We start from the raw sequence: 25,549 nt of genomic DNA, 5'->3' as shown, positions 1-25,549 counted from the left end.
AAAGAAAACTAACTGACATTGAAATAACAGCACACAGAAGGCAGGTTGGAACATGTGGTCTGAATCTAACCTGGTCAGTTGCCTGATACAACTAAAACTTCAACATTTATTTTTAAATGTTCATTATTTTTATTTTTGAGAGAGAAAGAGAGCGTGAGCAGGGTAGGGGCAGAGAGAGAACCAGGTTGCAGAGCCTGACACAAGGCTTCAACTCACAGACCACGAGACTGTGACCTGAGCTGAAGTTGGACACTTAATCAACTGAGCCACCCAGGCACTCCTATTTTGAAGGATTTAAACAAGACTTAGAGTCTCATGACATAATATTCAAAATGTCCAGGATACACTCTAGAGGGACCTGGTTCACAAAGAACCAGCAAAGTCTGGCAAATGCTCAGAGGAAATATAATCAGCAGGCACCCACCGCAAGGTGACCCAGATATTGGAATGATCACACATGACTTCAGAGAAGTTCTTACAACTGTGCCCCAAGAAGTAAGGCTGAATCCTCTTGAAAGGAATGGTAAGGCAGAGAATGTTGCAGGTTAGCAGAAAAACAGAAGATAGAAAAAAGAGCCAAGTGGAAATTTTCACATGGCAAAGTAGAATGACTAAATGTTCACTAGATGGGCTCAGTAGCAGAATGGAGATGATGGAGGAAAGAGATAGTGAACTTGGAGATAGATCAAAAGAAATGATATAGAGTGAACAACAGAGTAAAAAGGCTAGAGGGAAAGAGGAACAGAAGGGGAGAAGAGAGAAGTAGGGAACAGGATCAAACAGCATAATATTCATGTCTTGTGAATCCCGAAAGGAAGGGAGGGAAGCAGTGGGGGGGCATCAGGATGGCGGGGGGAGACTTGCCCCCAGAGGTCCCGTGAGTCCCTTACCAGTGGCTGGCCCGCCGGCAAAGGTGCCCCACCACTGTCCTCCCCTTCCCAGGACGCGTTAGCAAGTCACAAGGAGACAGTATCGCCCTGTGGTTGAATTCAGCCAGCCCTGGCCTCAGACTATGACTGTGGGCAAGTGGCCTTGCCTCGGTGAGCCTCAGTTTCCTGGACAGAACAGTGGGGACATTATATTTATCATGAACCTCCTGTGTGTTCATGATGTCATTTGGTCTTTCCATAAACCTGTAAGGTGGCCATCATTCAATTGGAGAAACTGAAGCTCAGTGAAGGGGATTGCAGTGAGTCACACCAACTGCGAAGTCTGTGAGAATGGTCCCCACAAGACTGCCCTGGCCTCACTTCAGACCAGCTGGCTAGAAAGTCAGGGTCCCCGTGACCGTGCAGTTTCAATAATACACGAGAATGACTCACAGGACTCCAGAAAGTGCCACTTATGACTACAGCTTTATGGCGGCAGGAGGTTACAAATGAAAATCAGCCCGGGGAAGGAGACACACAGAAGGGGTCTAGACGCGGGGCCTCTGTTCATTTTCTCCCCAAGGAGTCATGGACGGTGCTGCCTCCTTCTGGTCACTAAGTGGGCACTGTGCCTAGAATAGTACCGATGAGGGGAGCTCTCTGAGCCTTTGGTGTCCAGAGTTTTTCCTGGGGCTTCATCTTGCACCCTCTGGCAGCCAGCTCCAGCCTCCAGCGCCTTCCGGGGGTGTAGCTAATACCTTTCATCATCAGGTTCTCCAGGGGACCCCAAAGCTCGCACCATAAATCACAGTGGCCAGTGGCCAGAGCCCTGAGGCAAACAAAGACACCCCTGCAGGATATGCCAGGAGCCCAGAGATGACCTCCCAGGAGCCAAGGGCATAGACCAGATCTCTCTTTGGATACAATGAATTCTTCACTACACAGGAAGTAAGGAAGTAATAGTGACTTGCACGAAGTCATCCAGCTGGTGAGTGGTTGGGCCAGGCTTCCGACCCAAGTTGTTCGGTTCCCAGGTCTTCCTCACTCTTAACTGCTACCCTTCGGTGACCATTTGAATCTCCTGGAGATCATGTTAAAATGCGGGTCCTGAGTCAGTAAGCCTGAGAGACTTGAGCCTCTGTATTTCTAATAAGTTCCTGGTAACACCGACGCTGGCCTCACAACCTCGCTTTGAACGGCAAGAAGACATTTCCTCTGCTCGCCCAGGTTAGCCCAGGGTGTCCAGGGCACAGAAGGCCGCGTAAGCTTGGAAAAAGTAGCACAGGGCAGGTCAAGTAGAGGCTGTAGGATTAGAAGCTCATTTTTTCCCCTAAGTGCCTTGGGAAGCCTTTGGCGGGTTTTGACCAGGGAAGGGCTGTGACCATGTTTTGAAGTATCATTCCAGGGGCGCCTGGGCGGCTCCGTCGGTTAGGCATCCGAACTCTTGATTTCAGCTCAGGTCATGATCACAGTGGTTTGTGGGTTCAAGCCCCACATCAAGCTCTGTGTTGACAGCACAGCCTACTTGATATTCTGTCTCCCTCTCTCTCTGCCCCTCCTTGTGCTTGCACACTCTCTCTCTCACTCTCCCTCTAAATAGTAAATTAACCTTTTTAAAAAATTAATTAAGTACCACTCCAGCTGTTGAATGGAGAATGGTGTCACCAGAAGACAAGATGGGGAGCCAAGAGACCTTCTAGAAGGCTGTGGCGCTGGTCAAAGGGACAGGAGATGGTGGCTTGAACTCCAGAGGTGGCAAAACCGGGTTCAAACAAGTAACTCAGTGAGATACAATGTAGGAGGCAGGGCCACTGGCAGGTGCTCATGGTTTAGATGTAAAGGACAATTCTCTGTCTTGGCAAGCTCCTTAACTCCTCTGAATGGACATTTCCTTGTCTGTAGATTTCAGGCCCCCAACTCTTAGAGTGTTGTGGGGACAAAAGGAAGTGATGTATGTAATGTTCTTAGCACAGCAATTGGCCCTTAGGGAGGGCTCGGTGGATTGTGGCATTGAACCTGGATGTGGGCATAGACAGTCAGGAGATGGAAGCAGATGCCTGCCACCCTGGGCTCTCCTGGCAGAGCAGCCCCGCCCCCCCTCCGGAGAGCTCCTTGCTGCCAGAGTCCATCCACCCAGGCGGTAGAACTTGGCTGCGTCTTAAACATTCATTCTGGGTTCTGGTGGCAGCTGTTAAAGACCAGGCCGGCTGCCAGGGCTCCTGGGGATTTGTACTCCGTTTGCATGGTTGTTTAATGTGCTTGGTGCCTTTGGAGGGAACCTCATTCCAGGCCGATCCCCATGGGGGAAGCATCAGGGGGCTGGGGATTTATCCAACCACACGTGTCCCTGCAGAGCCCAGCAAGGAGTGGGAAAGGAGGGCCAGCGAAGGCCAGGTTCATCCCTGTCTTGTGCTTCAGTGCTGGCAAGAAGCCGCTGGGCTCAGCGGCCAAGGCCAGCACCTGGTGGCTGCAAGACAAAGGCTTGCTGGTGGAATAAACCAGACACCATGAGTATCCTTTCCGGACAGTCCTTCTGTCCATTGCTTTGTCTTGACTGCACCAACCCAGAGCTGCTGGTCAGCGGGAGAGGCTTAACCGTTAAAACACTACGGACTGCGGGGTGTCCCTTCTCTGCCTACACCTCTCTGGGGAACAAGCTTTGGCTTACGAGTTAGAGAACCAGATCCCAAGAGCTTGGTTACTGAATCATCTCAAGCAGGACCTTTTCATCTTGCTGCTGAGCCTCCATTTTCCACCTGTCAGATGCATATAAGATCTACCTTGAGGGGGCCTCTGGGGGGCTCAGTCAGTTAAACACCTGACTTCGGCTCAGGTCACGAGATCACGCTGATGAGTTTGAGACCCGCATTGGGTGAGCTCAAGCCCCACTTGGGGGTGAGCCCCACTTCTCTCCCTGTCCCCTTCTACTCCTTGCTCACTTGCGCCTTAAATAAATAAAACAAGTAAAAATAGAAAAAAAAAAGATCTATCTTGAGGTAGCTCGTTCCATCTTTAACGATGACAGCAAGCACACACCCTGGCACTGCCCCGAGTGCTTCACGTGAATTCACCATTTAATTCTCATAGCACTCTGACATAGGAATTGCAGTTATTTTATGAAGGAGGAAACTGAGGCACTGATCGAGGAAGTAGTGCGCTCAAGGTTGTCCGAGTCCAGAATGTGGGCTCTCAGTCACTGAGTTACACGCCTCAAATATGTATCAAGCCCCTACTATGCTGAGGTGCTGTGCTAGTTGCTGGAGAAATGGCAGAGGGGCAGCAATAATCCTTTCATGATACCGGTACGCTAGTTGGAGTGAGATCAACACCTAACTGATGACAGTATGGTGACAGGGGCCCAGCATCATGTTAAGCTGTGTAATATAAGCTTAGAAAGGGCTGGCTACGCCAAGATCAGGGAGAGGAACATACTAGGCAAGTGCAAAGGCCCTGGGGCAAGAATGAGCAAGAGGACGCAAGTGGCCAGAGCATAGTTCATGAATTACACGTGGGGTCAGAGCAATAAGTAGGGATCATGTTAAGCTTAGATGACAAGCATTTCTTTCTCCTTTATTTAAGTTTATTATTTATTTTGAGAGAGCGAGATGGGGGGAAGGGCAGAGAGAGAATCCCAAGGAGCCTTTGCTCCACCAGTGCAGAGCCCAGTGCGAAGCTTACTCTCACCAACTCCCCTGCCGGGTCTTTTAGGCCCTGAGGAAACCAGTGAACGTGACAGATGTGGCTTCCGCCTTCACCAAGGAGTGAGATGACATGCGTGCAGGGATGCTTAGCACATAACAGATGCTCGGTGGGTGTAATTTTCTCTTTCCATGTGTGTAAGCTGACAGGACAGCCGCTCCCCTGGGTTTCTGCCTCACCCCCGCCCCCGCAGGAAAGCAGGATGTGGTTGGCTTATAATGGCACTCATTTCTGGAGACCGCCTGAGGCAAAGTGGGTGAAGAACCAGCAGTGAGGGCACAAGGGGTCGGCCTTCCCTCTGTCTTTAGGAGCTGGTGCCCGCTCCGGCCAGGGGAGGGAGGGTCTCTGCGGCTTAATGCAGGCCGCTTTCTTTACGATCCTGAGTTACACGGCAGGCCGGGAAGGGGGTCTGCCGGCGCAGCGCCCAAGTTCTCATTACTGTCCTTTTTTAGAGGGAGGGACCGGCGTTGTCCCCATTTTGCAGGGGAGGAAAAGGAAGCCCAGCAAGCTCAGACGGTTTGCTCAGAATCACCGTACGAACTAAGGCAGGGAAGGCCGTCACAGGTCACTTCTTGCTTGCACACTTGTTTTTGTGGGCTCGTCCGTGAGCTGCCGTCCACGCGAGGGTTCGGCGACCCCGGTGCCTTCCGTTTCGCGGCTCCACCATCTTCCCAGGGCGTGGAGGGTTACACCTGCAGCTGGTAGTTGGGGAGAGAGAGCGAGAGCTGAGGACTGTGTGGGAAGGTTTACTAGGCCAGGCCTGGATGTGAGGAATGTCACTTTCACGTCCATTCGGACTCTCGGCTCCGGCTCGCTGGGAGGAGGAGGCTGGGGTCACAGTCCTGCTGCTCGTCCAGGAGGAAAAGGCCTTGGTGACCTCCTGGCCGTCTCTGCCACAGGGACCCAAGTGGGCAAATAAAAGCCAGCCTGGGCCCTGAACAAGCTTGCGCCCTGCCGCCCTGAGCACCTGTGGCTGCGGAGCTCACCACGAGCATCAGTGTGGGGGGTCCCGCCTCACCGAACCCCAGGCTCGGGGAACTCAGCCTCACAAGAGCAGTGCTCATAGTGAATTCGCCAGATACCTCTTGGCTGGCAAGCCCTGGGCGCCTGCTGGCGTAGGAAAGGAGTTAGACCACCGGCTCTCAGCGGGGCTATCTGTCCCCCAGCGGACTTACGGCAGTGTTCGAAGGCGTTTCTGGTTGTCACAACTCCAGGGGTCCTGCTGGCATCTGGTGGGTAGAGCTCAGGGACGCTGCTGACATCCCACAGCGCACTGACAGCCCCCCACAACGGGGCTGAGGTTGAGACACCCAGAGCCGGGCAGTGGTGTTTGCAGGGTGAGGCCGTGACCTCCTCGAAGGGCTGGTTGGCGCCGGCTCAGAGTCTGCTCCTGCTAAGTGCCTGTCAGAGGCATGTTTCTTCTCCTCTAGCATTTGAACCTCTCTTCATTCTCAGTGGTTTTTCTTTGATGACCAGAGCGTGAAGAATTCAGGGGTAGAAACTGTCGGGTGAATGTGTGCTCCTGGGTGCAGATTTTTCAAATGGCTTCCTTCCACCCTTAACAATTCTGGCAAATAGAAGCAGGTGGTGTAGCCCGGACAGACGGAGCAGCAGTGCGTGTTTCAGTCCGTCTCTGCTTGTCCCTGCTTGTGGTTTATGGGTGTGTGTCACCTGCGGGTGGTGACGTGCAGGGTTTACGAGGGAGAGGCATTCTGATGTCTTTTCAGTGTTGTTACTATAAAGGATATATATCTATACACATATGTATGTATATATGTGCATATATGTGTACGTATGTACATATAATACACCCATTGGGAGAGAGTAGAATAAAAAGTAAAAATCCCCAATTCTCCCTACTTAAACGTAATTACTCTTTCTAGGAATATATGCGTGTGTGTGTGTGTGTGTGTGTGTGTGTGTGTGTGTGTATTTCCATCCACTATTGTTAGTATCCAGACTATACATATTTTTCTGCAACTTCCTCTTTTCACATAATGGATCCTGAGCATTTTTTCATATTAGCATACTTACATAAGAGCCAGGCACATGGATACATTAGTGAACAAATTAGACAAAAATCCTGGTTTGGGGGCGCCAGGTGGCTCAGTCAGTTAAGTGTCTGACTCTTGATTTTGGCTCAGGTCGTAATCTCGTGGTTTCTGAGTTCGAGCCCCACATCAGGCTCCGTTCTGACAGTGCAGAGCCTGCTTGTGATTCTCTTTCTCCCTCTCTCTGTGCCCCTCCCCTACTCTCCCTCTCGCATGCTGTCTCTCAAAATAAATAAATATACTTAAAAAAAATCCTGGTTTCATTAGATGGCTCCTTGAACATGGGAAGATAAACAGCAAACAAAATAAACCTGTGTGATGCCGTGTAGAGATGATGTTCGGCGCTAGGAGGAAACAGAAGGAAGGGAAGAGAATACTGAGCGTTGGAGTGAGGGTTGCCATTTTTTCCAAGGTGGCCAGGGATGGCTCGTGGAGAAGGGGACATTTGAGCCAGGACATGAAGGAAATCGGAGATGTGCCACATGGATGTGGGTGTGGGAAGAGCATTGCAGCCAAAAGGAATGGCAAGTGCAGAAGCTTTACACGGGAGAAACAGCAGGCAGGTCGGTGTGGCTGACGTGGAATGCAGGTTCCCCCTAATTATTTGTAATGACCACGTGATATTTCATGAAGTCCAAGAGTTGAAGAATGTATTTAATTAGTCCCCTGTTGGTAACATTGGGACTAATGCCAGATTTTTTTTTTTTTTTTTTTGCAGTTAGAAGCATTATTGTAGTGTAAGCATCCTAGACATGTCTCCTCTGATGTGTCCAAATATACCATGAACTAAAAACCCAGCCGGGGGATTGCTTGGTCGAAGCGTACATGTTTGTCTGTTTTGATAGCTAGTGTCAAAATTTGCAGTCCAAAAAAAAAAAGTGGCACAATTTTATTCTTTTGTGTCTTCTTTCAAATGAAATAGACATTTTTGGCAAATGTTTTTGCACCTGTGTGGCCCAGGGAGGCCCTGACTCCTGGCCCCCCACCCCCCAAAAAAAAGGATTCTTGTAAGGCTGAAATAAGCAAGCTTGGAAAATTATGAAGTGCTGAAGAACTACGAAGTGATTTTTTTTTACTTTTAAAAAGCCTTTTCGTTTTTAATTATGTATTATACAATAATTCAAATATATGGAAAAGTACAGAAAAATAATCACAGGCAATCAGCCCCCACCCCCTACCCCAGATCTGCCTCAGATTAGTTTTTCATTTCTTAGTTGGCCTCCACAAAGCAAGTCCACACTGCTTGCTGGCTTCCAGAACCCAAGGTGTGCAGTTATTTTATTTTGAAATGAACTGCGTGAAAAAGTGATACATGGGCTTAATCAAGATTTAAAACTTACGCTCTTTGAAAGACAGAGTTAAGAAAATAACAGAGCAAGGCACATCTCAAAAGGAGTTTTTTGGAGGCGACCAACTTCGGCTCAGGTCATAATCTTGCAGTCTGTGAGTTCGACCCCCGCATTGGGCTCTGTGCTGACAGCAGCCTGGAGCCTGCTTCGGATTCTGTGTCTTCCCCCTCTCTGTCCCTCCCTCACTCTTGCTCTGTTTCCTCTCTCTCTCAAAAATAAATTTAAGGGGCGCCTGGGTGGCTCAGTCGGTTGAGTGGTGGGCTTCGGCTCAGGTCATGATCTCACGGTCGTGGGTTCGAGCCCCGCATCGGGCTCTGTGCTGACAGCTGGCTCAGAGCCTGGAGCTTGCTTCGGATTCTGTGTCTCCCTCTCTCTCTGACCCTCCCCTGCTCACACTGTCTCTCTCTGTCTCTCAGAAATAAATAAAAGACATAAAAAAAATTAAAAAACAAAAAAGAAAAGAAAAATTAAAAAAAAAAATTTTTTAAAGAGGCGGGGTTGGGTTTTTTTTTTTGCGAAACATACCAACAAAGAACCTGTATCCAGAATACATAAAGAATTCTAATAACTCAGTAACAAGACAACAGTCCACAATCCAATAAAAAGTGGGCAAAGATTCGAGCAGACACACTTCACAAGTAGACACAGGAATGGCAAAGCAGCACCAGAAAAGATGCTCTTCCTCGTTAGTCATCAGAAGTGCCCCGTAAAGCCACCCTAAGATCCACTGTACATCCACCAGGACAGCCAAGGCTGAAAACACTGGACACCTGGAGGGGGCTCAGTCGGTTGAGTGTCCCTCTGTCTTCAACTCAGGTCATGATCTCACAGTTTGTGAGTTCCAGCCCCGCATCGGGCTCGCTGCTCTCAGCCTGTCAGCGCAGAGCCCGCTTTGGATCCTCTGTCCCCCTCTCTGCCCTTCCTCCACGTACACTCTCCCAAAAATAAATAAATATTTTTAAATTTAAAAATAAAGGCTAAAAATACCAAGGGTTGGCGAGGATGTGGGCCAACTAGAACTTTCCTACATTTCTGGTAGGAATGCAAGACGCCATAGCCACTTTGGAAAACAGTATGCCATGGCCTTCAGGATACACATTGACCAAACAGACCAGCATTGCTCTTGGAGCAGAAGGGAAGTGAAAATGTATGTCCACAGAAAGCCACGCACACAGACGTTCCTAATGGCTTTCTTTTTCACAGCCCCAAACCTGGAAACAACCCAAACATCCATCAGCTCGTAGATGGATAAACCAGTTATGATACATCATACATTAGAATACTACCCACCAATAAAAATACACACTATCATACACACTCATGGATGAATCTCAAAAACATCACAGTATGATACAAATGACTGTGCTGCGTGATGTCATTTTTATGAACTTCCAGTGTAAGCAAAACTTGGCCCACTGGGTCAGGGAAAAGGGTGGAGAGAAAGGGAACAAGAGGGAACTTTGTCCGAGAGAGAGAACTGTGTATCTTGATCGTAGTGGTAGTTACATGTTTGTATACAATAGTCAATATCCCTCCAATTGTATACTTAAAATGGATGGATTTTATCCTATTGAAACAATACTTTGGTAAATAAAACTGAGGGGAAATTTTTAAAAATTTTTAATCTTCTTTATTTTTTCAGTTTTAGGGAGACTAAGATTTTTTATTTTTTAGGCTTATTTACTTATTTGTTTTGAGAGACCGAGCACAAGTGAGGGAGGGGCAGAGTGAAAGGGAGAGAGAGAGAATCCCAAGCAGGCTCTCTACTGTCAGCACAGAGCGTGACACAGGGCTTGAACTAACAAACTGCAAGATCATGACCTGAGTTGAAACCAAGAGTCGGATACTTAACCGACTGAGCCACCCAGGCGCTCCGGAAATGTTTTCTTTTAAATAAAACCTGTGGATGTGATTTTAATGTGCATTTCTTGGGTGTCTCATGGCATGGAACATGGGTCATGAGCTTTTCCTGTGGAAGGAGAAGGGCATTTAAGCCAGGGGTGCGCCTGGTGCAGGACCCAATGTGCCCATCGGTCCAAGCGGACTTAAATCTTTTGTTGGCTGTCGTGATCAGACTGCATAGAGTAGACCCTTCTGTTCAGACCCAGGACGGTGTTTCTGGCCATGTGTGGTCTGCTTGTTGTGGTCACTGGGGTAGCCTGGCAGGAGCCACCGGGAGTTCTTCGGCCTCTCTCTGGGGAGTGTGGCCTTTTTTACTCCGTGACCAGCCTGTGAGCAGAGTAGGTGCACAGACCCGGAAACCCAGATTTCTGTGGCAGAAAGAAGCAAGGTAACGGCTATGAAAGTAAAGCAGTTGAATTTGCGTGTTTGTCTTTTGTTATCTCAACATTTTATTGAGACCCTCTAAGAAAATATTGGAAGAATTATTCAGTCAGCACCCATACTCCTACCCCCTAGGTTTTACAATGACTGTTTTGCTGTTTGCTTTGTCATACATCGATTCATTGCTCTATGTATCTCTTAATTCATATTGTTTCTATGCCTTTCAAGATCAGTGACAAACATTAGTTCCCATTTGTTTTTGGGTTTTTTTTTCATTTGTTTTTTAAAGTTGACTTTTTGTTAAAGGTTGACAGAAAATCATTACATAGGCACGATTGATGAAATCACTGGCCATTGGTGATTAAGTCAGTCTCCTGCCCCTCTCCTCTCTCCAGACGTTGGGGGGTTGGGATGGGCTGAAATCATGCCTCGGGCTTTCTGGCAGCCAGCCCCCATCCTGAAACTATCTGGAGACCTCCGCCATCTCATTAGTATACAAGAAGACACTCATCACTTGACGATTCCATGGGCCTTAGAAGCTCTTGTGTCGTAAACTGGGGACTAAGACCAAGTGTTATAATAAAAGATGTTCCTTTCACCCATTTCGCTTGGACATTACAAGGGTTTCAGGAGCTCTGTGTCAGGAAGTGTGGGCAGAGACCAAATATAAATGTTTTATTATGTCACTTCATGCACATTCATTTATATATTATCTGTGGCTGCTTTTTTTTTTTTGACATTTATTTATTTTGAGAGAGAGAGAAAGAGAGAGAGAGGAAAAGAGAGCCAGGGAGGGGCAGAGAGAGGGAGAGAGAGAATCCTAAACAGGCTCCGTGCTATCAACTCAGAGCCCAATGTGGGGCTCAATCTCATGAACCATGAGACCATGACCCGAGTCAAAATCAAGAGTTGGACACTTAACCAGCTGAGCCACCCAGGCGCCCCGCGGCTGCTTTCTGTGGCAATGGCAGGGTGGTTGTGACAGAGACTGCAGGTGGCCCTTGAAGCCTAAAATATTTACTGTCTGGGTCTTTATGGAAAAAAGTCAGCCTATCCTTGCCCTGACATAACACCTGTGGGCTCTCTTTCATTCATTTTATTATTTGATTTAGTCTCTGTTATCTTGTATTTGCTCCTCCCAAGGAAGAGTTGACTCACCTGACTGGGAACAGTTTTCATCTGGAGGTCCACAGTCTTCTGCCTGATGGGATTAAGGTCAGTCCCAGCCCTCCTCTCGCTGGGACCTGCCTGCCTGCAACAGGCGGCATTCTCTGTGGCTCCTTCAGGGCACCTGATCTTCAGGCTGGGCCCTGTAGGGACACGGCCTGCACCAGTACGGTTCAGAGAAGTTTAATTCCAGGAGACAAATAGTAGGGCCAGGCCCCTTCCTATAGTCCTGCTAAGCTCCCAATCCAATCTAACACCGTGTATCTAACTTGACCCCGTGAGAATCACCTGGGCAGCATTTGAAAAACCCTGGAATCCAGCCCCGGACCCCAGACCAATCCACAGAATCTCTTGGACTGAGTTTCCGGGCACTTGGCTTTTTCAAAGCCTTCCAAGTGATACACATGTTTGTGATATTTCTCCTTCATTTTCTCAATTGTTTCTCAATTATTTCTAAAGACAGAGAGGGGAAGACACGATTAATTACCCCCTGGAGGTTCAACAGGTGTTTTGCAAATAGCTCCGAAGCCAGTTTGTGGTGAACATTTCCCCCAGAGCGAAGCCAGCAGCTCGGGAACAAGCGTACAGAGATGATCCTCTTTCAGATACGTAAGTTGTGGCTGCTCGTGTAAAAACAAGCACATTAGAGTCACACCTTTAAATGCTTCCTCCGAGACGTGATTCACACGCAGATCTGAAAGTGATTCTTCCCCCCATCTGCCATCTTTACAAACGCAGGCTCCGCACGGCGCAGGCTCTGCACAGAGGAGTAAGCAAGTGGACCCGCCGTGGGCCTAAGGGATTTCGGAGGGAATTTCGGTCTTGAGTCCTTTGTCTAGAGGAAGGTGGAAGAGACTTAATTCCAAGGCCATGGTGAGGTTCTCAGAGGCCTCTCCCTCTTCTCCCAGGCTTTCGGTGCTGGATTAACAAAGGGAAACCCCAGGCCACATGCTTTTCCCTTAAGGCAGGGCTGCTCATTCTCAGTGCTCGTGGGCGTTTGGGGCCAGATGATTCTTTGTTGCGAGGCTGTCCTGAGTACGGTGGGGTGTTTAGCAGTATTCCCCCTCCGCTTGTGACAGTCCGGGTGTCTCCTAACGTTGCCAAATTCCGGGAACAGAACAGGCCCGGCTGAGAACCGCTGCGTGAAAGGAACTGAGCAAGTCACTCTAAGCTCGTATTCCTTACAGACCTGGCCAAAAGGGACCTCCACCCTGGGCCCTGTGCTTTCTTTTTTAAAAAAATTTTTGTAATGTTTATCTATTTTTGAGAGAGAAAGACCGAGCACGAGTGGGGGAGGGGCAAAGAGAGAAGGGGGAGACACAGAATCTGAAACAAGCTTCAGACTTCGAGCTGTCAGCACAGAGCCCGATGCGGGGCTCAAACTCACAAAGCATGAGATTATGACCTGAGCTGAAGTCAGACGCCCAACTGACTGAGGCACCCAGGTGCCCCTGGGCCTTGTGCTTTCAATGGGGTGAGAAATCTGAAGGCAAGTCCAAGGAGTCAAGTTAACGTGCCCATCACACGCTCGGGGCTCTCTCTAGGGCATCCTCAGGAAAGCACTGGGTAGCGTGTGATCTCTAGGCCCAGGGAGATAATAATAGTACTAACCTTGTAAATAGAGTTACGGGCATAAAATCATTTGCTGTAGTGCCATCACAAATCCATAGACAGGCTGATACACAATACACACTACGTAAGTGTTAAGTGCTATCATTTTATTTTACATATCGATCGTCGGTAAATATAAGACAACTTCCGAGTCTGCCGCCCACCTAAAGGAGTAGCCATTCAGATGCTGGGGCAAACCTGCTGGGCCCCCGAGAGGGGACGGGAAGGCCTCCAACCTGGCACCTGCACGAGGCCTTCTTGAGGCCCGTTCTGGCTCCTGGCGCCTCTGCCTCACACACCAGCTTGAGGGCCTAACTCCTCTTCAAACAAGTTCACATGGAGATACTTCTACCCCCAGTCCTGTTGTCGTATATCAGGGGCGGTGGAAGGCAGGATGGGTGAGAGTTTTCCTCCTGAGAGAGGAAGCGATGCCGAGCTCTGAGTGTCCGTCCTTTTGCCACAGGCAGGCTCTGTGACCTTGGGCACTCGACCTCCTAACCAGTCTAATTCTCCATCTGCAAAATGGGGATATAAAGCACCTTTCCTAATAGGATTGTGGAGGGACTGAGTCAAAAAATGTATATAAACTACTTTTCTCAGTGCCTATTGGACAGGACTCAGGATTTGGTATTGCTGATTTTAATTACAGTAATACCGTTATCTAAATTGGCCTTGTGACTGTCGGAAGGAAAAACATGGAGAAGAATGTTCTCTTTGAGCAGCTGCTATAAATCACAAAATGAAACCTCACCCTTAAGTCATGGATGAAACTTCTTAGAACCAAAAGAATGTTATAGTTGAAAAGGTCCTTAAAACCTACATCGACACACCCATTATAAAAATGGGAAAACTGAGGCTCAGGGAAGGGATATGATTTACCAGTTTTGAAGAAACATCTGAAGCAGCGTTTAGCTTTCAGAGAGAAAGAGAAACAAAAGGGAATGCCAGAGCATGAGGAAGTTTTGCAAAAGTCAACAAGAGAATGGGTACCATCTTTGTCGGGGCATTTCCAAGCTGGCCTGTGGGGAGGAGAGGCAGGAGGATACAGGGTCAGGGTGACTGCTTTGGGGCTGCGCTGAGGAATTAGGGAGGACCAGAAAACAGCCCAGGGTGGGTTTCACTGGCTTCATGCATATTTTTCTTCAGAAACAGGGGAGCAACTCAACTCAGCACCCAAGAGGTAGACGAGAGGGTCTGTGATGAGGTGGGGCTCTGACCGTGACCTGAGGGCACCCTGGCACTGTGCTGTCGGCCTCAAAGCTGCACATGGGGTATCACTTTGTGAAGCAGCCACGGGAAATGGGGAGCTGTTGAGATTTTTCCCCCTTTTAATTTGCAGTGTTTATGACACCCACACGCTAAGTCATCCAGCTTCCCTCCCAGACCTGCTGCCTTGGCAAACTCAGTTAGCAACCCCACGGGTTTGGCTCCTGCGGGGTAGAACAGCTTCATTTTCACAGCAAATACCAACCTGTGAAAGCCTCAGCTTGCCCCTGACTCACTCAGGGCATCCAGATTTTGACTGGAGCCGTGGGCAATCTCCCTGCACTGCCCTGTGCCTCAGTCTCCCCAGCTGTACAGTGGGCCAGTGATAGCAGCTGCCTTAAGACATGGTTCTCAGTGCAGAAGGGTTGGATGATGCTCCTGGGGGATGTGTGACAATGTCTGGAGATAACTTTGGGTTGTCACAACTGGGGAGGGGACTGCTAATGGCATCCGGTGCTCAGAGGTACTGCTAAACATCCCACAGTGCTCAGAACAGCCCCTCAACACAGAATCATCTGGTCCCAAATGTCAGTAGGGCTAAGGGTGAGAAACCGAACTCTAGGTGGCAGATAGGGAGATTTAGCAAGTTAATCCACATGATGTGCTTAGCCCTGGGTCGTGCATAGAGTAGGTGCTTAATAAAGCAGTGTCACTCTCTATGCTCCATCAAAGCCTGGTCCTTGAGCGCAGCAGGTGCCTCTCGTCATGCTTTGGCTCTGCCAGAGTTCTTGCCCTCACATGAATTGCCATGGTGAGTGGTACCACACAGACAGATAAGTTGGTAATTCTTTAGAGGTAAGTCGAGCCTAAAATTCTAGGACATGGAATATGGCAGGTGTGCCCAGCCCTGTCTGAGGAATGGAACTGGCTGCACAGAGGCCCATCCCCAGAGACTGTAGCATCAGGGTGCTCGAGATTTGTCAAGGCTAAGGAGAGAACACAGTGTGACTGACAGGTGCCAGCATGCTGCTGGGCAAGGTGCTGGCTCTACTCTGTAACCATGGGAGGAGGGGCTCGAACAGGGTTTTTGTGTGAGCTAGTCTTCTATTGACTGGTCCCTCTCCCCTTTGACTTTAAAAAAGGCTTTAAAAATTTAACTGTGCTTAGTAGAAAACTTTTCATATTTCCTTTGACCCACTAACTGGAACACTGAACTTTCTGACTGATTTGGAGTCATAACTGTAAAAATAAATGATCACGGAGTGAATATTCCTTGGCTTTTTGAAAGAGTACAGGGTTGTTGGCCCCTTTACCAAGTGGCCCCCTTCTCCTACATTTTTTTAATAACTTTTTAAAAGTTTATTTATGTCTTTGAGAGAAATAGTGCAAGTGGGGAAGGGACAGAGAGAGAGAAAGAGAGAGAATCCCAAGCAGAGCCCAGCGCAGAGTTTGAACTCATGAAACTGTGAGATCATGCCCTGAGCCAAAGCCAGGAGTCGGACGCTTAACTGACTGAGCCACCCAGGTGCCCCTCCTGTACTTTTTTTTAATGCTTATTTATTTTGAGAGAGTGTGTGTATGTGAGTGAGTCCGGGAGGGTCAGAGAGCGCAGGGGAGAGAATCCCAAGCAGGCTTCCACGCTCAGTGCCGAGACGGACGTTGGGGTCAGTCTCACGACAGCAAGATCACAACCTGAGCCCGTGTCTAGAGTTGGTCACTTAACCAACTGGGCCACCCAGAAACCCTTCTGCTGTACTTTTTAAAGTCCTTACATCTGTCTGCTAGTCACAATCCACTAAATTAATTTAAATTGCTACAGATGGGGAAATCAGATGACCACGTTGATTCAGTATGTCTAAATCCATGAAGAGTAAATAGATTCTTAGGGAAAATGTGAGGCGCCCTCTCCATGGGTTTTGTGCACAGGCTCTGATCTATTCCGACTGTTGTAATGCTTTTGTGCTATTTCTGGATTGTGCAGGTCATTGGAAAATCGCTTTGAGATGACTAGGGTACATCGTCCACTGATACCGGTGACCATAGTAAAGAGAGTCCCCAGAACGATCAGTAGGGGTCTTCGGAGATGCCTTGCAACAGCATTTCCAGTTGTGATTTGTGACTGTTCCTAAAGAGGAAGAAACTAGGGATCTAGTTATGAGGAATTGGCCCCCTTCACGGGGTATGTGCTGCAAATATTCAAGTTTATCACCAAGTAGCTCAGTGACTTGGTTTCCTTATCTGTAAAATGGAGGGGTAGGGGTATCTGGCTTCCGGTCTCTGAGCCCCTTTTTGGATTCTACATGTATCCGGTCTTAATTCCCCGTTTCTCCAACAACACACTCCCTAGAATTTACCGTGGTGGCAAATGTTGATATTCTCCCGACAACTTTTTTGTAAGAGAAGTCATTCGTGTTAATCGGCTTCGGCTTATCGTCCCTTGCATTTTAAATGTTCGATTTCTAAAGGACTCTGAAGATTGCTGTAACTTTACCCAATGGTGTGCGAGGGCCGAAGCCTGCCAGTTAACTCAGCGGGTCTCCGCAGCCGCGTCCCCCGTCAGAAAGGCTGACTCACTTAGGAGCGCCTCCCTTTCAAGGGCCAAGTGATTCACCAAGCCCGTGACTTTGCAAACTGGGTTAAGGAGCGGAGGATATTAGACTTCCTTTTAGTCTTCTTCCCCTTCTGGCGATTTAGATGTGGATTCTCTAATGGCAACTTGTTTTTCTCTTTTGTTTTCTTTCCAAAGCAGTAGGTACTTGGAAGAACCACAAGCTGTACTTACTTACTTACATAACACAGACGGCAGAAAGTTCCCTGTTTTCCCTCTCTAGAGAGAGCCACCCTCAACAGTTTGGTCAAATTCCTCCAGATTGTTTTCTATTCTATATATTAACATTTTTAACAACAACAAAAAAAGAGAATGTGTTTATATATACTATTTTGTATCTTGCTTTGTCTCCTAGCAATATGCCTTGGAGATTTTTCCATCTCATACACACACACACACACACACACACACACACACACACACACACATATAGGTCTATCTCATTTTTAACAGTGACATTGGTTTCTATGGCATTATTACATCAGGAGTGATTTAATTAGGCTCCTCTAATCTGACTCTGGATGCCACCCAAACCTGATCCTAAGACAATGACTTGGATTCAGTTAAACTACTAAGGAGGTGACCTCGGGAAGTACTGATAAGAAAGTGGGGAAGTGAGGCAGAAAAAAGAGGCAAGCCAATTGGGGACATTTGATAAGTGGGCAACTGCAGCTTGGACGGTCCCCAAGACCATCAAGTGATTGGCTGGAAGGATTCACAGACTTAGAAAAGCTATTAGTATTTTTTTTAATGTTTATTTATTTTTGAGAGAGTGTGTGAGTGGGAAAGGAGCAGAGAGAAAGAGAGGGAGACAGAATATCTGAAGCAGGCTGTGCTGACAGCAGTGAACCTGATGTGGGGCTCGAACTCACAGACCGTGAGATCATGACCTGAGCCAAAGTCAGATGCCCAGCCTACTGAGCCACCCATGTGGCCCTAGAAAAGCTATTATTCTCATGGTTACAGTTTATTACAGAAAAAGGAAACAGGCTCAACTCAGCAAAGGAAAGAATCGTACAGGGCAGAGTCTAAGAGAGACCAGACATGAGTTTCCATTCATGCTCTCCCAGTGGCATTGTCAGGATGGCACTTAATTGTCCCAATTAAATGGAAACACACTTGGAGGGTTGCCAGCCAGAGAGGTTCATTCAAGCCTTGGTGTCTGGGACAGTGACTAGGGGATCAGTCACTTTGGCATCCCAGGGGCTGACCCTAGTCTCCGGCCCCTGCAGAGGGCAAACTGCTGTTGAGTGGCCAAGCACTCCACTGTAAATCATAGTCAGCATAGACTGGTGTGGCCCAGGCAGAGGGCTCTGGGTGGCTGAGGTAGGCCACGATCCACAGAGGCTTTGGGTGGCCTCTAGGGTGGGCTGGGGGGGTGGACAGGGCACATTTCTTCATGGACTTTTTTGTTATTTCCATTTTTCATTCTTTTTAACATTTATTATATTTTAGAGAGAGTGCATGAGCAAGGGATGGGGTAGTGGGGAGGGAGGGAGAGAAAGAATCCCAAGCAGGCTCCATGCTCAGCACACAGCCCAATGTGGGGATGTGACCCCATGACCCTAGGGTCCTAACCTGAGCTGAAATCAAGAGTCTGATGCTTAATCGACTGAGCCACACACACGCCCCTCCATTTTCCATTCTTACAATGTTCTAGAGCAGAAGTCAGCAAACTTTTCCATAAAGGGCCAGAGACAAAACTATTTTCAGCTTTGTGGGCCACACAATCTTTTTGACAGGTCCTCAACTCTGCGACTGTAGCACAATAGCAGCCATAGACATTCTGCAAACAAATGAGTTTGACTGGGTTCTGTTAAAACTTTTATTTACAGGAGCACCTGGTGACTCATTCAGTTAAATGTCTGACTTAATTTCAGTGCTGCTCAGGATTTCACAGTTGTGAGATCAAGCCCTTTGTTGGGCTCCATGCTTGGGTGTGGGGCCTGCCTAAGATTCTCTCTCTCCCTCCGCCCCTCCTCTGCTTACATGCCTGGGTACACGCGCTCTCTCTCAAAATAAATAAATAAATAAAAATTTTATTTACGAAAAACAGTGGGCCAGATTTGGCTTAAAAGCTCTAATATCCAGATATTAGCTAATATCTAATATTCAGAGAATACTCTTGTGTGTAGATTGTTGTCCGTCTGCACATAAATCTGTGGGATAAATTCCTAGAAGTGGAATTGCTGGGATCACAAGTTATAACGTTTTCATTTTGAGTAGACACTGTGGACCTCTCCCAAAGGTTGAACCAACTTCCTCTTTCACCAATAGTGCATGAGAGTGTTTGAAATTTCCTTTCTTTATTAAAACCTGTTTTCCAAGGAAAACGTACATCCATTTACTAGGCTGTATCTGCATTTTCCTTCTTGAGTTTCAGATAGGCAGAGGAAGATAGAACATTTTGCCCCCAAGGAATGTGTGCAATGGCCTCATGGTAGTTATCTTGCTTTACCAAGGCCCCCAGAGAAGAGGACTCTGGTAACTTGTTTCTGTTTGGTGAGATGAAACCTTACACCACCCACGAGGCAGGGTTCAAAACAATTCTGAGTGTTACCTTTTCAAAAAAAAAAAAAATCAATGCATCAGAGAACTCCTTAGTAATGTCCCTTATTAAGCAAAGATTCTAGTCCTAATTTTTCCTTTCTGTAAGGGATCTTCACATAAACGAGATTACCTGTGCATACTGAAGACTTAGCCAAGTTACAAAAAACATACATGGTCCAATTTTTGTCCACATTACTGACAGGTACTGGACCCTTGAGTGGCACTAGACCTGATTGGTGCGGTTAACCTCATTCATCCTGGGTCTTTTTGGTATTTAGACAATGGATGGAGTTTTGGGTTTTGTTTTTCCACTTTTCTTTTTTTCTTCCCATTCCCCACCCCTCCCCAATTTTCATCATTTAGAATTCTTGGTATGAACCCCACAGGGGAGAACAGAGGCTCATTAGCATTCAAGCTCTTCTTTTGGCTGCATATTTTAGCTGGTTTATTTGATAATCGGCATCCCTCCTGGGATCCAGCCCGCTTTTGCTCGGCTCATGCTGGGTGAATCTGTGATATTTCCCATTCTGCAGTCCTTCATTTATAACACAGACACAGCCTGCTTTCCCGTTAGCGAGATGGCATGCCCAGTCTACCCACACGCAGATAAAGAATTAGGCGGAACTTGGCTGAGAAGATAAATCAAGCTAACTATCTCATTAGGCTGGAAAGACACAAATTAAGCTTGCATTAGAATTAACAGGGAAGCTTTCCAAAGAGACGCACAGTATAACAAGGGGTAGAAGACATTGCCATGGCCGTTTCTCTCAGGAAGCTTGCCTTTGTGGCCTGGAAACATAAAATCTTTCATAAAAGGTCCACGGTCAGAAATCTGGTTTCACAATAGCAGTATGACATTCATCAGGTGCTTATCTAGGTACTGTGTGCTGAAAGGGCTCTGCACATTATCTCTCCGGAACCTCACGATGACTTGCGAGGTAAAGTACCATCAAGAGTCCCGTTTCAGGGCCCCTGCGTGGCTCAGTCAGTTAAGCGTCCAACTCTTGATTTCAGCTCAGGTCATGATCTCACGGTTCAGGACTTTGAGCCTCGAGTCAGGCTCCGTGCTAGTTGTGTGGAGCCTGTTTGGGATTCTCTTTCTCCCTCTCTCTGCCCCTCCCTCCTGCTCCCTGGGTCTCTCTTTCTAAATAAATGAACATTTTTAAATTCTTAAAAAAAAAAAAATTCCTGTTTCACCTAGAAGGAAACCGGGTCTCAGCAAGATTCTTCATTTGTCTCAGGGCCCCAGAGCTAGGCAAGTGACCCCCAGCGTGCTGGCCCTGTGGCCCACAGCTGAACCCAGTGGTTCTTGTCCAGCATGAACTGGCCCTGAAGGGGACATTGGACCTGTCTGCAGACAGGGTGGGTGGTGACGGCGACTGGCATCTAGTGTGTAGAGGCCTGAAGCACTGCTAACCATCCTGCAGGGCACAGGACAGCCCCTGTGACAAAGAATTACCCGACCCCGAATGTCAGCAATGCTGCGCATGAGAAATCCGAGTTTAACTCCAGGGATGGCTGGCCGCCCCCTCAGAACTCCCCGAGCAGCGTGCCCCGCAGACGGGGTGGTGCGTGGCAGCATTAAGTTTGAAGTTGCACGTTGGAGGGTACACAGCTGTCTGGCAGAGCCAGGACACAGGCTGAGCGGCGGGAACATGCCCGGCATGGTGAGGGCCAGCAGGCCCTGAGCCAAGGGACCACGAGAGGAGGCGATGAGGGAAGTGGGGAGTTCTTACCGATAAGAGAAAGAGACGATGTCCGAAAAGCAAGGAGCCTGTGTCCACAGGGAGGGCCGTGTAGACTAACGACCTCTGTCTTCTTCTTGCCTCCCTGTTCCGTCCTCCTCCTTCCTCGCAACCTCCCCTGCCGCCCCCGCCCCCCTGGCTCCCTAGTGTTCGGCCACAACATGAAGAGCAGCAACGACTTCATCGGGAGGATTGTCATCGGTCAGTATTCTTCGGGCCCCTCCGAGTCCAACCACTGGCGACGGATGCTCAACACGCACCGCACTGCCGTGGAGCAGTGGCACAGCCTGAGGTCCCGGGCTGAGTGTGACCGCGTGTCCCCGGCCTCTCTGGAGGTGACCTGAGGGCTGCGGGAAAAGCAGCTTTCACTTGTTCAAAAAAAAAAAAAAAAAAAGGGGGAAGAAAATTTAAGACGGAAAAAAATGTATCACCTGCCTGTTACGTCCACACTTACACACACACTCACAGCACACACACAGACACACACCCTACATTCTTTCAGAACAGAGAGGAAGCTGACTCCTGAACGCAAAATGGCTGCCCTCAATGAGCAAGGCCTGAGAACTTTCTGGAAACCCCATCTATATGTCACAAGCTGATTGGGCTCTGCCGTGAGACTCATTGGCAATGTTTGCTCCTTTGATACCCCGGCCCCAAAATGCACTTTCGGCCCACAGGCCAGAGAAAGGGCCTCCTCAAGGGCGCCAACCTCCTTTGAGATGAAATTCTCCGAGAGCTTGGCCAGTGTGTGGGAGGCCCCACATCCAAAATGCACACCCGCTGACTGGGTGCCGTCTGAGCAAGCTCCTGGGCCCTGGGGTTCTTCAGCCGTGACCCCTCTCCCCCCAAGTGTAAGTACTCTGTCTTCTCTTTAGTGGACGTGATAGATTAGACTATTCGGAGAAACCACATGGCAACCAAAACCATTCCAGCGTAAGGGACTTCCGTGGCTTAACCGAACTTGTCCTTGCGTTAGCTTCTTCCCGAGGACCCCCGTGGGCACGTGTGTGGCTGTCCTGGGTGGGTGCCCTCGCAGGCGAGCAGGCGTGTGTCCCTGTGTGCCCTCCGCGCCCTCCGCGTGAGCACCTCCACCCTGAGCTCTGCCCTCCCTCTGCCTCTCCTGTGACGCTTCACCCAGTGTCCTCCTGTCCGTCAAGACCCCACCTTCAGTAATAGCATGTGCGAATGTCAAGTACATAGAATACGATAGAGCTAAAGTAACCTTTTTCGACCAAATCCTGGTGATCGTGACCCACAGAAGCCCCACGGAGGACAGTTATGTGGATTAAAGTGGCCACCACACCCCCATCCAGAAGATGACTCCTTCCTTGTCATTCTCCGAGGATCTCTGTGTTTGCGTGTGAACCAAAGTCATTTTCCTCATGCTAAGGAATTAGTGTAGTTAGACTAGATCTCTCCCTGTTGGATGCTTCTGTATCGTTCCCACAGCCTAGTATCTGGCATAACGGGGAGCTATTTATTGAAATTAAAGATTATTTATTTGTGCCATGCATTTGAGTTCTCTTTTTCTTCATGAACACGGGGCACAAAGAGTGCGAGAGTGTTTCAGTTACCACTGCTGAGTAACAACCCATCCCCACAATTCAGAGCACTGGTGTGGCCTGGAAGTCAAGGGCCAAAGGCAGGAGGGCTAGGTTAAGTTTCTTAGGAGGAAAAAAGAGAGAGTGTTTTCCTTCTCTATTAAATGACTTCCTTGGGGCGCCCGGGTGGCTCAGGCGGTTAAGTGTCCTACTCGGTTTTGGCTCAGGTCATGATCTCACAGTTTGTGGGTTCAGGCCCCGCGTCAGGCTCTGTGCTGACAGTGCAAAGCCTGCTTGGCATTTTCTTCCTCCCTCTCTCTCTCCGCCCCTCCCCTGCCCCCTCTCTACCTCTCTCTGTCTCTGTAAATAAGTAAACATTTAAAACATGCTTGGAAAAATAAAATGAAATGACTTTCTTACCATGGTTGTACAGAAGAGAATAAAAGCATGAGAGAACGAACAGAGAATGAGGGGCAATGGGTACAGAGCAGGTGTCTGGCATTAGAGATGAGGCGATAACTGATCGGCCCCCTGGGCTTTGAGCCGTAGAAGCCACGGAGCAAATCGTGCCTGCCCCTTCCCCACCCCCCACCCCCGCCCCTGCTCCCTAGCTGCGTATCCTCCCCCAAGCCACACAACTTCTCTGGGCTTCCAAAGTCTCCTCGTTATCTTAATTGAGGCGCCTCAAAGGCAGACCTTGAAGCAAGGACTTGGGTGCAGCTCGTGTGCTGGAGCAGTGACCCCGGAAGCCTAAGTGGAAGAAGAAGAGAAAGGAGAGAAGCTGGTGACGGCTGCATGGACCCGCACCGCGGGCAGCTGGGGCTCAGCCGTGCCGGGACCCCAGAGAATACACTTGGCAATGATCATGATGGGGAGCCTGGGATATTTAACTCCTGACCCTCCTCCCTCGGGGCCCGAAGGTTGCTGCAGGAGACATTAAACGTTTGGCACCTTAGGACTGTCCCGCAGGGACTCAGAAAGCTTCAGTGGAACCACGAGATCCTCAGGCAGAGAGAATGAGGGCCTTGTGACCGGCCAGCTGGGTGGCCTGCGTGCACAGGCAGCTGGCCTGTCTGAGAATAGGGTGACAGCCTCCCCGCCTGTGGCTGCCTCGAGGAGTTGTCGGGATGGTGTGCGCACAGTCTACACACGTGGCACATGCTGGCTGTTCCCAGGAGGCGCACGGCAGGCACCGTTTGCTGGATGCCCAGAGGCGACAGTTGTAGGACGGATGTCAGAGCTGTCCCCATCTCCAAGGAAAGAGTATCTGGAGATGAGGGGAATGAGCTGAAAGGTGATTTGGTTTCTATAGAAACTTGGGCTCCAGGTGCCCTGGCGTGGGCTCCCCGTTTGTTCTCATTAGCATCGTCCTCCTCCGCGGTGAGAGGGTGGCCAAGGAGATTCACCGGCCACCTACGCACCCTCTCTGGGTGTGGGAACCCAAGTCAAAAGGAGGAGGTGGGGTAGGAGCGGCGAGGTGAGGCTTGAAAGCCAACGCTGTGTTCCCACAGCCAGCCCTTGAGTCCTCTCAGCTCTTGGGACCCCAGAGCCCCTCAGGATTCCTGTCCACCCCCTGGGACCCGACACATGCGACACTCAGACGTGATGAGTCCCGGGCTGCCAGGAACAGCTGTTGGGAGCTCTGGTACTTCACTTCCAGAAAGCTGGGAATCACCGCAGGGGAGTGAAGAAAAGGAGTCCTCTCCTTTCTGGGTGGCCTACCTCCCCTGCCAGGGGGGTGCGCACCTGCTCTTTTTCCTGTTCAAAAAGACCATTTCAAATAACTCAGGAATTGGGGTGCCTGGCTGGTTCAGCAGAGCATGCAACTCTTGATCTTGGGGTCGTGGACTTGAACCTCACCTTGGGTGTAGAGGTTATCTAAAAATAAAATATTTTAAAAAATAGGGGCGCTGGGTGGCTCTGTCAGTTAAGCATCCAACTTGGGCTCAGGTCATGATCTCGCAGCTGGTGACTCTAAGCCCCGCGTCGGGCTCTGTGCTGACAGCTCAGGGCCTGGAGCCTGATTCCGTGTCTCCTTCGCTCATGCTCTCTCTCTCTCTCTCTCTCTTTTTCTCTCAAAAATAAACACTAAAATTTTTTTAAATAAATAAAAGCTAAGAAACTAAAGGAGATGATTGATAGATAAATGATAGGTAGGTAGATAGGAAGGAGGGAAGGGACGGAACGATCCTCACTGGGTCCTCGGGCCACCATGGGCACAGTGCGTGTGAATGTGTATATAAGTGGCCAGGGCGGGGCTGGGGCAGTAAGACCATCACACGATAAATACGGCTTTAGGAAGACAGAAAATAATACTATGTTATGACGAGATCTCTACTACAGCCTCCAAATGACAGCAAAGATCGGATTTGTTAAGTAAGGAAACTGTCTACTTTCTGGTCCGTAAACTTGAGGTCTAAAGCAGAGGTTGGCAAGCTGCTGTTTGGCAACCAAGCCCACTGCTTCTTTTCGTAATGAAGTTTTATTGGCATCCAGCTAGGCCCGTTCCTGTGGTGCTTGACACGGGTGAGTAGTTGTGCCTGAGTCCCTGTGGCCTGCAAAGCCTAAAATACTTGCTAGGTGGCTTTTACAGAAGTTGAAGTTACAGTAAAGTAGGAGGAGTAAGACTAGAGAGCTGATGCGCAGCATGATGAATATAGATCAGTAACACTGGACCGGAGCCTGAAATTTGCTAAGAGGGTAGATTTCAGGTGTTCTCATCACCTGGAAGGTAACTATGTGAGGGGCTGATATGTTAATTAGTTTGGCTGTAGTATCGTTTCACTGTGTATGTGTATCAGATCATCATGTTGCATACCTTAAATACGTACAATTTTTATTAAGATATAAAATTAAAGGACCTGGGTGGC

At 48.8% G+C, this 25,549-nt stretch overlaps 1 protein-coding gene across 7 annotated transcripts in view; it reads left to right on the top strand.

Moving 5' to 3' along the window:
* The window catches only part of SYT17 (synaptotagmin 17), a 101,305-nt gene that overhangs the window by 51,689 nt on the left and 24,067 nt on the right, over nt 1-25,549 (top strand). Inside the window, exon 8 of one of the 7 annotated variants that reach the window (XM_029947989.1) lies at nt 21,286-22,651. The exons of the other annotated variants lie outside the window; for them this stretch is intronic. Within the exon in view, the coding sequence (XP_029803849.1) occupies nt 21,286-21,482 (197 nt within the window). The 3' untranslated portion in view covers nt 21,483-22,651. Of the gene's footprint in view, nt 1-21,285; nt 22,652-25,549 lie in introns of those variants that run through there. 7 annotated transcript variants of the gene reach the window in all.

The sequence above is a fragment of the Suricata suricatta genome, chromosome 8 (genome assembly GCF_006229205.1).
Source record: "Suricata suricatta isolate VVHF042 chromosome 8, meerkat_22Aug2017_6uvM2_HiC, whole genome shotgun sequence".
Lineage (NCBI taxonomy): Eukaryota > Metazoa > Chordata > Mammalia > Carnivora > Herpestidae > Suricata > Suricata suricatta.
The sequence above is the reverse complement of the archived record's forward strand: the minus strand, read 5'-3'. Positions and strand labels throughout refer to the sequence as shown.